This window comes from Mastacembelus armatus, chromosome 14, assembly GCF_900324485.2.
Source record: "Mastacembelus armatus chromosome 14, fMasArm1.2, whole genome shotgun sequence".
Lineage (NCBI taxonomy): Eukaryota > Metazoa > Chordata > Actinopteri > Synbranchiformes > Mastacembelidae > Mastacembelus > Mastacembelus armatus.
The window spans coordinates 11,616,055-11,629,524 of NC_046646.1; the positions used below are offsets into that span (position 1 = coordinate 11,616,055).

Consider the following 13,470-nt stretch of genomic DNA (forward strand, 5'->3'; position numbering starts at 1 on the left):
TTGACTGTGTTTAATTTGTTTGTTCAAGCACATTTTACTAATAACCTACTTATGTTGCATTTTTACACAGTTTAACAGAGTTTTTTTTTCTTTTTACCTTGTAGTATTGTTTTTTTTTTTACCTCTGAACCATTTGTATAACAATCAGCAGACTGACATTTTTCAATAATCTATACATGATTTGTAGGGTTTCTCGGACTGCCACTTTATTAACCTACACAAAAACAAACCCTGATCATAACACATGGTCTTCATAAAGGATCATCTGAATTAGAGTCTGCCACTTTAAAGTCAAAGGTGTTAAAGTGAGTGGAGTTGAGTGTGGGGCTGCTGTGGTGATACGCTGCCCCTGGCCCCATGTCAGAGAAATCTGTTGAGTGGCATGTGAGGAGCTTTGGCTTCTAGACTAGAGGGTGAACATGAACCTAGGTAACCCATAGCAGACGAACGCCCTTCACTGTCCGGGCATCACTGATTGTGCCATGACATAGGCATCCTACTGAATGTATGTCTCCTTTGTAGTACTTCGAACAGGGGGGACTTCTACCAGTTGATTGGTTTGACAAAAACATATTTTCATTATACAAAATGTATCTATAATATATTTAGTATATATTTAGTATTCATGCCTTTCCTGACCTTTAAATCAGTGTCTCATTACCTCTCAGTCCTTGTAAATGACATCATGTGCCACCACCAAAAGATGTGGTACCTGAGCAAATCCTGGAAAAAGATCCACCAACTCCACCTGTTAGTGATGTAGAAGCGCCTCAAGGGAGAACGGTTTGAATGTGGACTTGTCAATATTTTGTTAAATATATGATCATGTTAAACAGTTTAGTTAGCAGGTTTTTGTTTGACTTACACAGTACATACCGTACTTTGAACAATGAGAATTTGTAACTGTTGGATTTACTGGTTTGAGTAAAACATACTTTCATTATGTAATTAACACAAGTCAAACAAAAACTAACCAGTTTAACATGATAATTTATTTAAAAAAACAAGCCTTTATTATAACTGTTCTCCCTTGGGGAAGCACAAGTCACAGTGTCTGGAGACGGTGCCTCTGTGTCACTAACAGGTGGATTTGGTGGATCTTATTCCAGGATTTGCTGATTTATCCTTCTGAATTATTCTTATTCAGCATCATTACCGTTCCACAGTTCAGAATCAAGTTAAAACTATACAATGATTTTATTCTGATGTGAAAAATATAAACGAGATCATTAATTGTAAAAGCTTGACATTTTACTGACACCAAAAAAACTGAGACTGGCAAAATTAACCATTACCAAGATTGTCTTGCTCATAAAATGACACCACAGCTGTAATTGATGAAGCAGAGAAGTAAGTCACATACATCCTGAGCATCCCAGTCGTTCATGTTCGAAGTGGTTGTATCTCAGTCTAACAGGCTCAGAGAGAAATGTTTGAGGACAGCATGGGTGAAAAGCACATGAGGTTCAATGTGAGTTTTAAAGGTCAATTCTATAGTCACATTTAACTGTTTTTAAACATTTCTCTTTAATATCAATTCAGTTTTGCACACATTTTAAGTCAGTCTCACAACAGGCCCATTGTATTTCATCATAACCTGTAATATATGTCTCCAGTACCTGGGATGATATGAAAAGTAGAAGATCCAGGGCCTAAGGATGAAGAAGGGCACCACCAATGATACAACAGTAAGAAGAGGTTGAGACTAGATAGATAATTTCATTTAGAAATATTACACAGAGAAAAAACAGGTCAGAGCAACGATCATATTGCTCATGTTTATCTATCACTGGTACTATTGTTACCACTGAACTTGAGAAAATCATACTGAAAAATAATTGTTTTGATAATGTTTGCAAAATTGCAAGCGAACCCACAATGGTGGGTTGGTTAGCATCGTCATTTCACAGCAAGAAGGTTGTGGGTCTGAATCCATTTCAACCCTGGGGTCTTTCTGTGTGAACTCTGCATGTTCTCCCAGTGTCTGTGTGGGTTTTCTCTGGGTACTTTGGCTTCCTCCCACAGCCCAAAGACATGCAGGTTTTGGGTTAGGGTACTTGGTGACTTTGGCGATCTTTCCAGGGTGTACCCGCCTCTCACCCAAGGACAGCTGGGATTGGTTTTAATGTTTAAGTTTATTTAAACTGCATTTCACAGTCGGTGCTTCAACACATTGTAAACAAACTTGATTAAGCATTGCATAACGAGGTGGCCCATTTTATTACGACGCTAACGTGTGTCCTATCAAATCAACGTCACATTGAAGTACAGAATCCATTCATCATCACAGACTAGAAATTGTCTTGAAAAACAATAAATAAAATCATTTTAAAATCACCTATATAAGCTACAGTACTTGAGGAAAACTAAACAAAAAAACTATTGAGACACTATTTTATTAAAGTCTGAATGACACAAAAATCAAGGAAATATATAATGGATTTGAATAAAATGAGCATGTACCTCTACAGACAAAAGGTGTAAATCTTGCTTTGAAGCAACAACATCCTGTAATGTATTGGTTGTGCTAATTAATACTAATTGTGTTCCTGCTTAGGCACTTTATCACATTGTCACATAAACTGTGTTTTTATCCTTTCCACCCACAATGGACAACAAATTAAAACTAATGTGTGTAAATCAATTTTCATGCAATTAAATAAATGATTAAAGAAATGATTACAATTAAAAGACTTGCATTTGCATATAAAAGTACTTTTTTAAAATAAACTATATATGTATAATGTATAATACTACTTAAAGGACACTGTATTTCTTGCCACTTGTTAGAGAGAAGAGATATTTTGGTAATGAAAAACACGCTGCTTCAAAGTTTGTAGTATAGTAATGTTTGTGTTGTTAACTATTAATGAAATTGTTTTTGTATTTTTCATGACAAAATCAATTTGTTGTGAGCTTCGCCAGGAATGAAGAAGATGAACTGCGCGTGTACTTATTGACTAGGAAAGCTGATCTTCATATTGCTTTCTGAAACAGTCTCCAGCAGGAAAGAAGTCCCAGCAACGCTCCTGGTACATTTTCCACACATACGACTCCTAAATCAGAAGACGTGAGCTCAGTAATTCAGAGAAGGACACAGCAGGAGACAATAAACTGAAAGGAGGAATCTTTGTTATTAATCAGAGAGAATCCTGATGCTAAAACAAAACAAGAATCTGTGATTTAGTCTGACCTGTCCAGTGTGCTCTGTCTCGTCTTTGTTGATAAGGTACATTAAGAAGAACCTGGAAAAGACTCGAATACATGAATACACAGTCACCTATGGTTCAATACATGGAGACACTGTAACGCAGTGGAGGCACTTACATGTAATTAGCCAAGTTGTGTTCATCAAAAGTGTGGGTCTCAAAGCCGTGTGGTGTTGTATCAAAGTAGTCACTTCCAATGCCGCATATGAAGCATTTTGTCTGCACAAAAATTAGTAATGAGGTTCTCACCCACACTGTGCATGCATCATGGTGAAAGTGACAACTGAGCGTGTTATAAGGTACCTCCATGTCTTCCTTAACCTGCTCTTGTTGATCTCTGAGTTCTCCAAAAGCATCAATTATCAGACCTACAGTGCATATACAACAACAAAATTATTTTCCTATATGAATGTTTTCAGGTAATATGGCTCCCTTTTTTCTTAATTGCAAATTACGTAAATATTACTCCTGTATTGTCTTTACCTTGAATAATAGCCAGCAGAATAACAATGACGAAGAAGAAGAAAGTTATATCAAAGACCACTCGATACAGCTCGTATTCGTCTCCGGCGGGATCCTCGATCTCATCTCCAATGCCTCCACCAGCACGCACCCCCACATACATATGGAACAGGTAACACTGCAGAGGAAAGAAAATACAGATCGTTTGGGAAGTGGTGCAGACATGAATTCCTCAAAGATCGCTCTGTTTTTTTAGATTAACTGTAACTTACAGTCATCATATCATCACATTTCATATCTGGTTCATCTTCATCTTCACTCTTGTTGTAAAACTTGCGGAAGAAGTTGAAGGCAACGACAGTGTAAAGGTACACGACCACAGCCAGCAGGCCCACTGTCATCATGAGCTATCGGAGACAAGGAGGAAACAGTTGGCACATTCAAACTGAAGCAAAATGAATACGATTGAAATTCTCCTTCACTTGCCTGTTTGCCATTATGTGTGACTGAGGACAGGATGGTTCGCAAAGTCTTGACACCCATGGCAATATCCAGCAAGTGACAGGCGAAGAAGAAGTTGTTGTAATGCCCAAGCAAAGACATTATCAGGTACCAACACAGGTAAAGGAAAGTCTACAAAAAGGTAACAAGAAAGGTTGTTTCACTCCATAAAGGCATAGTATGGCAGCCTTTGTAAAGCATGGGGTGTAGTATACAATTCAATATTTGTTTGCTTACACCGTCCGTGAACACAACCCCAAATTTCCAGATCTGGTACTTGAGGTCGAGAGAGGTCACCCTAAAAAGATACAATATTTGTAGATATCTATTTAAAGGATACGGCTGGAGATTTTCTGTTTTTTGTTAACACATCGCCCAGTGTAACTCACTGATCTGTTGTTTAGTTCTGTGCACAAACAAATAGGCTGAAACCTAACTTCATCTTGACACTAATGTCTGTCTGTCTAACGTGCATGTATTTAGAGCAGCATACCATGCAAACACTGAATTGTCTGGTTCCTCTTGTTTCTTCTCATGTTGTTGACTCACATCCAGGGAGGCTAAATCAACACCCAGGAGTTCAGCGATTCTTTCTCTCCCATAAATGTCTCCATACTTATCCAGCACCTGGACACAGACATTGCATTAGAAAATAAACATAGTCTACAAAGCCCATTTGAAAACTATCATTTATGTAGTAGTTTTTGTTTAAAAAATAAAAGCTCACCTTTCGTTTGACGAATTTATCCCAGTAATTGTTTGGGAAAGAACTGTGAAAGGGGGATATAATTCATTGATTAAGAAAGAAAACCTGTTGGTATTGGAAGCAGTTAATCTTTACACGTTTAAGAACTTTCTATTAGGAAAGAAATGTCCCCTTTATCCACATACGGTGTATTGAGGACCAGTCGGTCCCACTGGCCCTTGATGTCATCATCCTCGGGCTGCTCAGTGATGTAGAGGCCATCGAACTCCAGCTTTCTTGCAAGTTCTTTCTCCCTTTTAAAGATCACCAGGGGAATCTGGCAAAGAAATTACAAATGAGCTCTGATTTTTTTTTTTTTTTTTTTGGAATCTGGTAACACTTTAGAAAGAGCTTATTTTAGAAAGTCTGATGAACAGTTTTATACTTTGAAATTTTTTTCATCTTACAATGAACAGTTACATTTTAAATACTGAATCATCAGTTTTTTTACAGCATGCCTATCACACCTTGAGGCAGTTGTAGCCGATGATGCAGATGAATGAAATGACTGTGTGCAGGATGGCAAGGAAAGCCAATGTGGGCTGCATGTAGCCAGTGCTCTCCTCTAAATAGAAATAGACTGGCACATCCTCATCATCCTCATCTCCTCCTTCATTTAGTCCCGATCCCTCAGCTTGTTCCCCCGAGCTTTCAAACAACCCAGAGCCCTCAAACAGCCCACTTCCCTCCGAAAGTCCAGATCCTTCCATCTCCTCACCCTCAGGAGGGGTGTCGGACACCTATACCGAAACAGAAAGGTAGAAACAACATAGTTTGGTACCCAGGAACTTTGTTTGACAGAATCTCGGGCAGCTCAGTTTTTAATCCAGACACTTGACACTAAGAAAAATGTAAAACTACTGACTACTCAGGTCCAACATAATCAACTGAGTACAAAAAAAATCTCTTACCTTGTAGAACAGCAGAATGAAGTTCAGGGCGAATGCGAGGAACAGAGCCAAAAACCGCAAGTTGTAGAAGTTTCTGGAGAGGTAGTTCTACAAAAGACAGACCAATATTTTTCAGCTGGTTAGTAACCTAGTAAGTACAAATTGCTGTTGAAATTATGCCAGCAAATCCATTCTGAAACAAATACAAGCAGCTATGTCACCATAAATTTATTTCTTTGGGTTTCCAGTTCAGCCCAGATTTGAAAACCTCCTTGCTTTTTCGGCTTCTTTTCTTTCTTTTTCGCTGATTTTTTTGGTTCTTCTGGCGTTTCTTTCTCCTTGGCCTGTGATTCTTTCTCCCCTTTCTCTCCAGTTTCAACACTGAAAATCAAATGCAGTAAGATCATTGTTTAAATTCTGTATTCCATCAATCTCAAAATCACCAAGGCCATTACTGATTCAGATGTGTTGGCCTGTGAACTTGCCACCTGTCAGCCTGTGTCTCTCCTTTCCACATCACTTGCAGAGAGGCCAAGTTGTCGTAGTGAAGTTATACTAGCATCAATGTTAATGTGCATTATTTTGGCATTTACCACAAGAGACTGTAGCATCAAAGTAATCCAAGGCATGATGTTCAAACTGACCCAGACGTACGAAAGAAATAGAAATATCAGTTTCTTACTCAGCCTTTTCGGGCTCTGGAGGAGGTTCCTCTACAGGAACAGGTTCAGGTGGCTTCTGGCTGGCATCAGCCTCTTCTGGTGGCTGTTACAAACCAAATTCACACATAACAGTAATCAAAACTTTATCCTCCTCTTATTTTTAGCCTTTTTGTTGAACACATGTAAGATCTTTTACTGTCTTCGTTTTGGGGAAATGTGGGGTGTACATTTAAAAACCAGATAATTAATCACAAAGGAAATGAACAGATTTTATTCACCTAAGGTGAAAAAAAAACCATACCATTTTTCTCTTTGTTATGGGGGTTCCTTCAGGAGTTGGAGGCTCAACAGGTGCCTCTACACCCATGTCTCCAAGTCCGCCTGGGGCATCAGTACCTGGTATTCTCCCACCCTCTTTTTCCTGGGTATCCTCCTCTTCCTCCTCTCCACTTCCACTCTCTCCAGTGTCCGTTACCCCTCCGGACTCTTGTTCTTCCCCTGTCCTAAGTTCCCCTGGTCCATCTCCATGCACATCATCCTGTGTGGGATCTGGCATGCTCGCTAGAATCTCAGTCACTGTGATATTTTTAGCTCCCTCCACTAAGCCACCCCCAAACAGTGCTTGCCAGATGATCATAAAGAAACCTTTGCACACACTGTAAATGAAGTGTAGTATACTCATTAGGATGGTCCAGAAAAAAGTAGACAAAGCCACTACAATCTCCTTGAAGGTCATTTTTCTCACTCTGCGATATTGTCTGCGAAGGTTGCGGAAGGTGAAAATGCTGAGGAAGTTTAACATGCTGTTTATAAAGTCTGCAAAGGCAGAGCTTGATACAGGCTGCCCTTCCTCCCCGTTACTGTCCTCATCACCTCCTCCATTTGCTTCCCCTCCTTGTCCTCCCTCACCTCCACTTTCATCTTCTTCATCATCTTCTTCCCCCTTTTCCTCTTCCTCCTGCTCTGAAATTTGTGAGGCTATATTCATCTCAAAGATGGTGTCCTCACAGAAGTTGACAAACATCTCCATCTTCTCTGATTCACCGCCCTCATTAACAACGTCAAAGATAAACTGTCGTTTGGACTCTCTGACCTGGGGCATCTCCCATTGTCTGCGGTTTACTTCACTGATTTCAAAGTAGATGCGTTCAATCTTCCTGCTGGCGCCCATTATTTCAATACGACCCAGGAAAGGGCGGAAATAGTTCAGCACACTCTCTGCTTGTTCTAGGAAGTTCTGAAGCCTGGTGTCATGGGGAACATGCTCCGACAGGTTGGTGAGCAGCACCGCGATGTTGAAGCCGATGTCTTTGGCAGGTTCCTGGAAGCGACTGGCGTACTCCTCGTAGTTGATCATGTCGTTCTCATCTGCTTCTGAGCAGGACAGAAGAAACTGGATCTCAGAAGGGGAGTACTGTTTCTGACTGTCCATGGCCTTCTGGAAGTCCTTCTTGGAGATCAGCCCTCGAGGGTCTGTGACGTAATCACGGAAAGCGTCAGAAGCTACTATGTCTTTCAGTTTGAGGAACATGTCAAAGAACTTGAGGATCATCTCAACGTTGCTGGAAGACTCTACCAACATGTCAACCATCTGACGGGCAATTGTACCATTTACCACATTTCCTGAAAAAGACAATAAAATTCAAACAGGTTTGAAAAGGACAAGACGGCGAGAGATGAAAATCATGCAACACTAAGCAACAGATAAAGACTTTTACCCTCTAATAGTGAGAGCAACATAACAACCATGTCCTTCTGCAAGTCAAGAAGCTCCTTCAGCAGACCAATCTGGCTGGAGTCCTGTGATCATAAAAAGATGCATAACATCTTACAGTAATGACAACAGATTAGATATCATTTTTAAATATATAGGGTTCACACAGACTTACAGAAATACAATAATGACTGGCAAAGTGAAAAACACAAGTGAAAAGTGTCAGGAGTTATCACACCAAATGATTTAAATTTATAGTAATCCAACTACATGTGAAATGTACATCCATAATACAGTGTGTTGCATACACTCACATTTACAACAATGTGCTGCAAAATTAATTAACCAAACCTTCAGGTTCTACATTACCTGCTAATTCATTTTTCTGCTAATTATTCCTTTACCCATAGAGAAAACCAGCAGACACAGTCTTTGGTTGGAAATAAAACACATGATTCTTCTGATGCCACTGATCTTATTCCTGTTATTTGCTTTGTGTTTGAACATGCATAGCCTGCGTTGCTATAAACCACAACATATTATAACCAAGACAATATATAACAAAGCCACAAAGCAACACACCACATACTCCATCAGATTAATAATTAGTGATCAAAAATAGCAACAGAAATGTAACCCCAGTTAAATGTATGCACACAAAGTGGATGTCACATTAAAGTGTAAAGTACTGGTTTCTCCAACACCAAATAATCTCATATTAAAGTGTACACTCCAGCAGTGGAGGTTAAAAGTCACCCCCAGGATGTTTTATAATCAACTGCTTCTCTGTTATAAAGTAACTAATTCAGCACAAAAAAAAGCACGTTGGTTTTAATTAAAATTTAAAATACTTGGTGCTTTTCTTAAGTAAGTTCAGTATTGCTGTGTGTGGAAGTGCTATTACTGTGGCCTGATACCACAAGCATAAACAGCTGTGAATCAAGAATTTACTGATGTGCTTAGAAAAAGATGCACTGACCAAATAATAATGAACTTTGCAAACTGGTAACCACAACTTTATCCAATTACTCTCTCAGGAACTGTGTGAATTGCAGATAAAGTTTGTAGACTGGACTAGCAACAGACTGAACTGAAAAAATCCTAACCCTAACAGTCTCATTATAGAAGTACTAGGATCAAGTAGTGGCCTATTTATTAAGATAAATGTATCCGTTTCTCATGGTTTCTATGCCTTTTATGGTTGTTTAATATGTTTTGGAGATTAAAGTAATGTACTGTGAATCTGAGTTTGAGCTGAAAATGACACTTTGAGTCACTAGTGCTGCAGAAAGCTATCGGTGCCAGTGGTGGTTCAGTAAGATCAACTTGAAATTTTGTTGATAAAGACTTGATAAAGAACACCGTTTAATGGACAGAGCTTTTCCATTTCAGAAAAGAAAAAGTTTCTTTGCATCTTTTGCCCTCTGCTGGACAATGCTAAGATAAAATTCACTTTCTTATTTTTGTTTTGGATTTCATGGGGGCATGCAAAACTTATATCACAATAAAAAAAAAAAAACAATTAATTTACTTACATTTACATTTTTACTTCCATAATAAGCAAAGCCCTAATTAAGAACTATAAAATCAGGTATTTAAAAGCAGGTGGGTATAAAACAACCTGATAAGGGAAACTAACACTGAATAAAATACAAACATGTAAACACATTTATCACATGAATAGATGAATAAAAATAGATACATACTTTACCCTGCATTGACCATGTGGAAGACATTTTAAATAATTAATAAATTATTCAGTAAGACAATTAAAAAAACATACAAATACTCTTGTATATGACAAATATTTACAGGGAAGTAATTCTGTGATGGCTACTTGTATGTAGAGCTGGGAAATATGGCTAGACTTAAAAACAGTTGCACTGCATAGAGTGGAAATGGTTTGTAACACTAAACAATGAATCAACGCAATTCCTCATCTTTATATATTGGTTTATAAAATAATTAAATTACCTAAAAGTGAATTTTATATCTTCATGATTAATCATATATATATATATATTTCATTCACACAACTGTATAGAAGTGACTATAAAGTATGTCACAAATTCAAAGTTGTATGACAGATTTATTCTATATATTCTATAATCAATATAGCTTGATTATGGTGTAGATTTGTAGTTGGGAGCTCAATTCACATAATTTTGCAGAGTTTGAGCCTTACTAAAGACTTTTTTTATGCATACCTGTGCCAATTTCATCATCATGTGAGCAAAGACATGAAGGAACCCAACAATAGCGTCCCACAACCTGCTGTGGGCCAGGGACTGCTGGTTGCCAGTGCATGGGCCCTGAACACAGAAGCTCATGTGTTATACATTTAATAAACAAACAATCAGTCATTGCAAATGAGTTGTCCAGTCTTTACCTGAATATATTCAGTTAGGCTGTTGAAAATCTGTTTTGCCACTGTCATAGCTTTAGAGAAATTCTTTTTGCCTGGGTCATCGATGACATCCTTTCCAGAGTAATACCAGTAGAAATCACTGATAGACTCCTTGATTGAAAAGATGAAAAATACAGTAAGTTTAGTATTTCTATACATTAAAAACATGTTAAATAATTGTTATCATGGTAAACGGTCTGGACATAAATTTAAAATATTATAAACAAAATACTTAAATACTTACAGTGTTTCGATCATCTCACTCTCTTGATTATCTGAACTACCAAATAAAAAGCCTTTGGAAACTATGAAACGATTGAAGGAAAAGTTGCATAGAAAATCTGGATGTGTACATCCAATAAACTACGTAGACATTCAACAGCACATCCTATTATAGTTTTTTAAAATATTATTCACAATTTGGACTTTCAAACCTATATCTATACTATACTGTCACTCTTAAGGCTAAACTACTGTCGAGCTGCACCTGGAGTCGCAGCAGGTAATCCACGGTACAGATGATGACGTTGATGGTAGTTGTGCTGCCCGTCTGTGTCCGCAAGTAGTTCTGAAAATCTGCAGTAGAGGTGATTGTCAGACGTCTGCTTTAATAGAATATATACAGCGGTTAGAATTGAGTGTTACTCTAAACTGAACCAAGAATCGTCCTCACCATTATTGTGACCCTCACAAAGCAGCTGCAAAAAGCGGAAGAGGTCACAGGTGAACTCGTCATCGGACATCACTTTTTCATCTAAAAAAAAATCAAATGAAGGAAAATGTTCAATTGCATCCTAAAAGCAGATTAGAGATTAGACTAAATACAAAGGTAAAAAGTCTTATTGGTAATTACTTACTACAGTTGCCTGTATAAGCAGTGTGAGGAAACAACTTCTCAACTTATGATCATCTCACTAGGGATTTTAGTATCAGACACTGCAATGACCACCTGTGACTGTTGCTTTTTCATTATAAATTAAAAATTGAATGACGCTAAATTACATAAATAACATGAATAGGAGAAAAACAAATGCCTTTGGTCTGACAATGGTCTAACATACAGTCAAATATCAAACAGCATACAGGAGGCATCAGCATCACATGCATCACAGTTAACGTAACAACAAATTGCAGTGAAAAATTCACACAGTACAGACATACAATACAGTCACATTAACAACATGTATAAACTAAGCAGACAATAATATGGCACTGTTCAAATAGGAAGAAAGCATTACAGTAAAAGATTGCAGTACTCAGGGGTGAACTGGTCGAGTTTTGCCTTTTTATGTCTGTATTGGTCTATATAATATAACAATAGCATCATTTTGAGATATTCTTCAAAAGTGGATTGTATACTGTCTACTCTATGTACAATAGTTTTAACATCCCAGTTCACCACTGGCTGTAATGAATACACACACAGCCACACAGGCGCATAGTCATGCAACACACACCAACTTTGCTGTGTAATAAAATGTCACAGAGAGGTTGGGGCATTGTCCATCAAAATGTTGAAAGGAATCCAGTGCTACATATACAGGTCAGAGAAAAGGGACTGGGACATTCTTTGGCCAATACATTCAAGGATGTGCCATGTGTCTGTTTATTCCTTATAATTTAATATATATATATAAGAAAAGTTTCTCTGTGATTGAAAAATGTAAAAGAAGTAATGAAGGTTGAGAAATGAGAAATGGATTTTTCCACTTGTAGAAAAGACCAGATTCCATTCATTGCTTTTTGAAATGAACAAGAAATGTGACAGGAAGGGGACGAGCTATGATCATGAAAGATGGACAGAGGCATCCAATCCTCTCTAGAATTTCAGTGTTAGAAAAAGAAGTGATGGAGCAAGAGGGACAGAGGAAGAGAAAGAGGAACAAGAGAACAGAGATGGACAGAAACATGATTTACCCCGATCTAGGTTCAAGTCTGAGGACCATGAAAGGAGGGACAAGGGAGAGGTGGCAGTGATCGTGGGGAAGGGAGAGAGGATCAGTGTGTTGACAACAGTAGAGGACTAAGAGATGAGGAGGGGGAGATTAACAATGTTCCATGGCAAATTCATTCAGGAAGAAATTCAAATGATCCTCCAGAATTAGATGGCAAAAGATGGAAAAACAGTAGCTCAATCAACAAGTCAAACTACTCAACATACTAAGGAAAAAACTGAACTAATTTAAATCTAAATAAAAAGATCTTAAGTTATCCAAGCATTATTAATATTTAATGTTAGGAATCTAATCATTCAATTACTGTAAGAAATGTACAGTAAATGTTACATATGGATAACATTTAGAGGAAGATGAATTAATAGATGATCAGAATGTTTTAAAATGTATTTAATAATTCATGTTTTATATTGACTGATTAATTTATTTTCTATGTTAATGATGAGGCAAAAAATCTTGTTCACAGTAACGATAGAAAACCTCAGTTGACTAGGGATCAATTGATTTGGATTGAAAGTTACAGTGAATAATGATCAGCTGGCACTCACATATTTTCAAGTTGAATTGTCAATAATTTCTTTTAATAATATCTTGTTGCTGGTGATTGACTACATTATTATGTGATGAAAGGGGTGACAAAAGTGATTTAAACAATATAAACTTTGCCCCCAAATGATGCAGATAATCTATTACATGTCAATATTAAACAATAGCTGATGATGTTTTGTCTGCTGGCCCTTTTAGGTGTGAAAAGGTGAAGCATATGGAGACTTACTAGTGCCCTCCTCTGACACCATGCCCAGTCCTTCTGCCTTGTTCTGCCTCTCAAAGGCATTTAGATCCAGAACACTACAGAGAACATCAATTAATTCCCGTTCTACAAATATATACACCTGAGATACGTCATCATTTATTACAGTGAAAG

General features: G+C 37.7%; 1 protein-coding gene across 7 annotated transcripts in view; it reads right to left on the bottom strand.

The window, feature by feature from the left end:
- Window positions 1–990: 990 nt before the first annotated feature.
- LOC113142532 (ryanodine receptor 1-like) overlaps window positions 991–13,470 on the bottom strand; it is a 43,900-nt gene continuing 31,420 nt past the window's right edge. For 2 of the 7 annotated variants that reach the window (XM_026327562.1, XM_026327560.1), the window contains 24 exons: window positions 13,321–13,394; window positions 12,508–12,525; window positions 11,264–11,344; window positions 11,078–11,166; window positions 10,573–10,701; window positions 10,391–10,495; window positions 9,890–9,895; window positions 8,188–8,269; window positions 6,771–8,092; window positions 6,490–6,572; window positions 6,029–6,188; window positions 5,829–5,915; window positions 5,385–5,657; window positions 5,064–5,194; window positions 4,900–4,942; window positions 4,666–4,799; window positions 4,410–4,470; window positions 4,158–4,304; window positions 3,944–4,078; window positions 3,693–3,849; window positions 3,513–3,577; window positions 3,328–3,428; window positions 3,194–3,245; window positions 991–3,056 (listed from right to left, as the gene is read on the bottom strand). In XM_026327562.1, the coding sequence (XP_026183347.1) occupies window positions 2,961–3,056; window positions 3,194–3,245; window positions 3,328–3,428; window positions 3,513–3,577; window positions 3,693–3,849; window positions 3,944–4,078; window positions 4,158–4,304; window positions 4,410–4,470; window positions 4,666–4,799; window positions 4,900–4,942; window positions 5,064–5,194; window positions 5,385–5,657; window positions 5,829–5,915; window positions 6,029–6,188; window positions 6,490–6,572; window positions 6,771–8,092; window positions 8,188–8,269; window positions 9,890–9,895; window positions 10,391–10,495; window positions 10,573–10,701; window positions 11,078–11,166; window positions 11,264–11,344; window positions 12,508–12,525; window positions 13,321–13,394 (3,631 nt within the window). In that variant the 3' untranslated portion in view covers window positions 991–2,960. The remainder of the gene's footprint in view (window positions 3,057–3,193; window positions 3,246–3,327; window positions 3,429–3,512; window positions 3,578–3,692; window positions 3,850–3,943; window positions 4,079–4,157; window positions 4,305–4,409; window positions 4,471–4,665; window positions 4,800–4,899; window positions 4,943–5,063; window positions 5,195–5,384; window positions 5,658–5,828; window positions 5,916–6,028; window positions 6,189–6,489; window positions 6,573–6,770; window positions 8,093–8,187; window positions 8,270–9,889; window positions 9,896–10,390; window positions 10,496–10,572; window positions 10,702–11,077; window positions 11,167–11,263; window positions 11,345–12,507; window positions 12,526–13,320; window positions 13,395–13,470) is intronic. The other 5 variants (XM_026327565.1, XM_026327561.1, XM_026327566.1 and 2 more) reach the window with 3 other exon arrangements.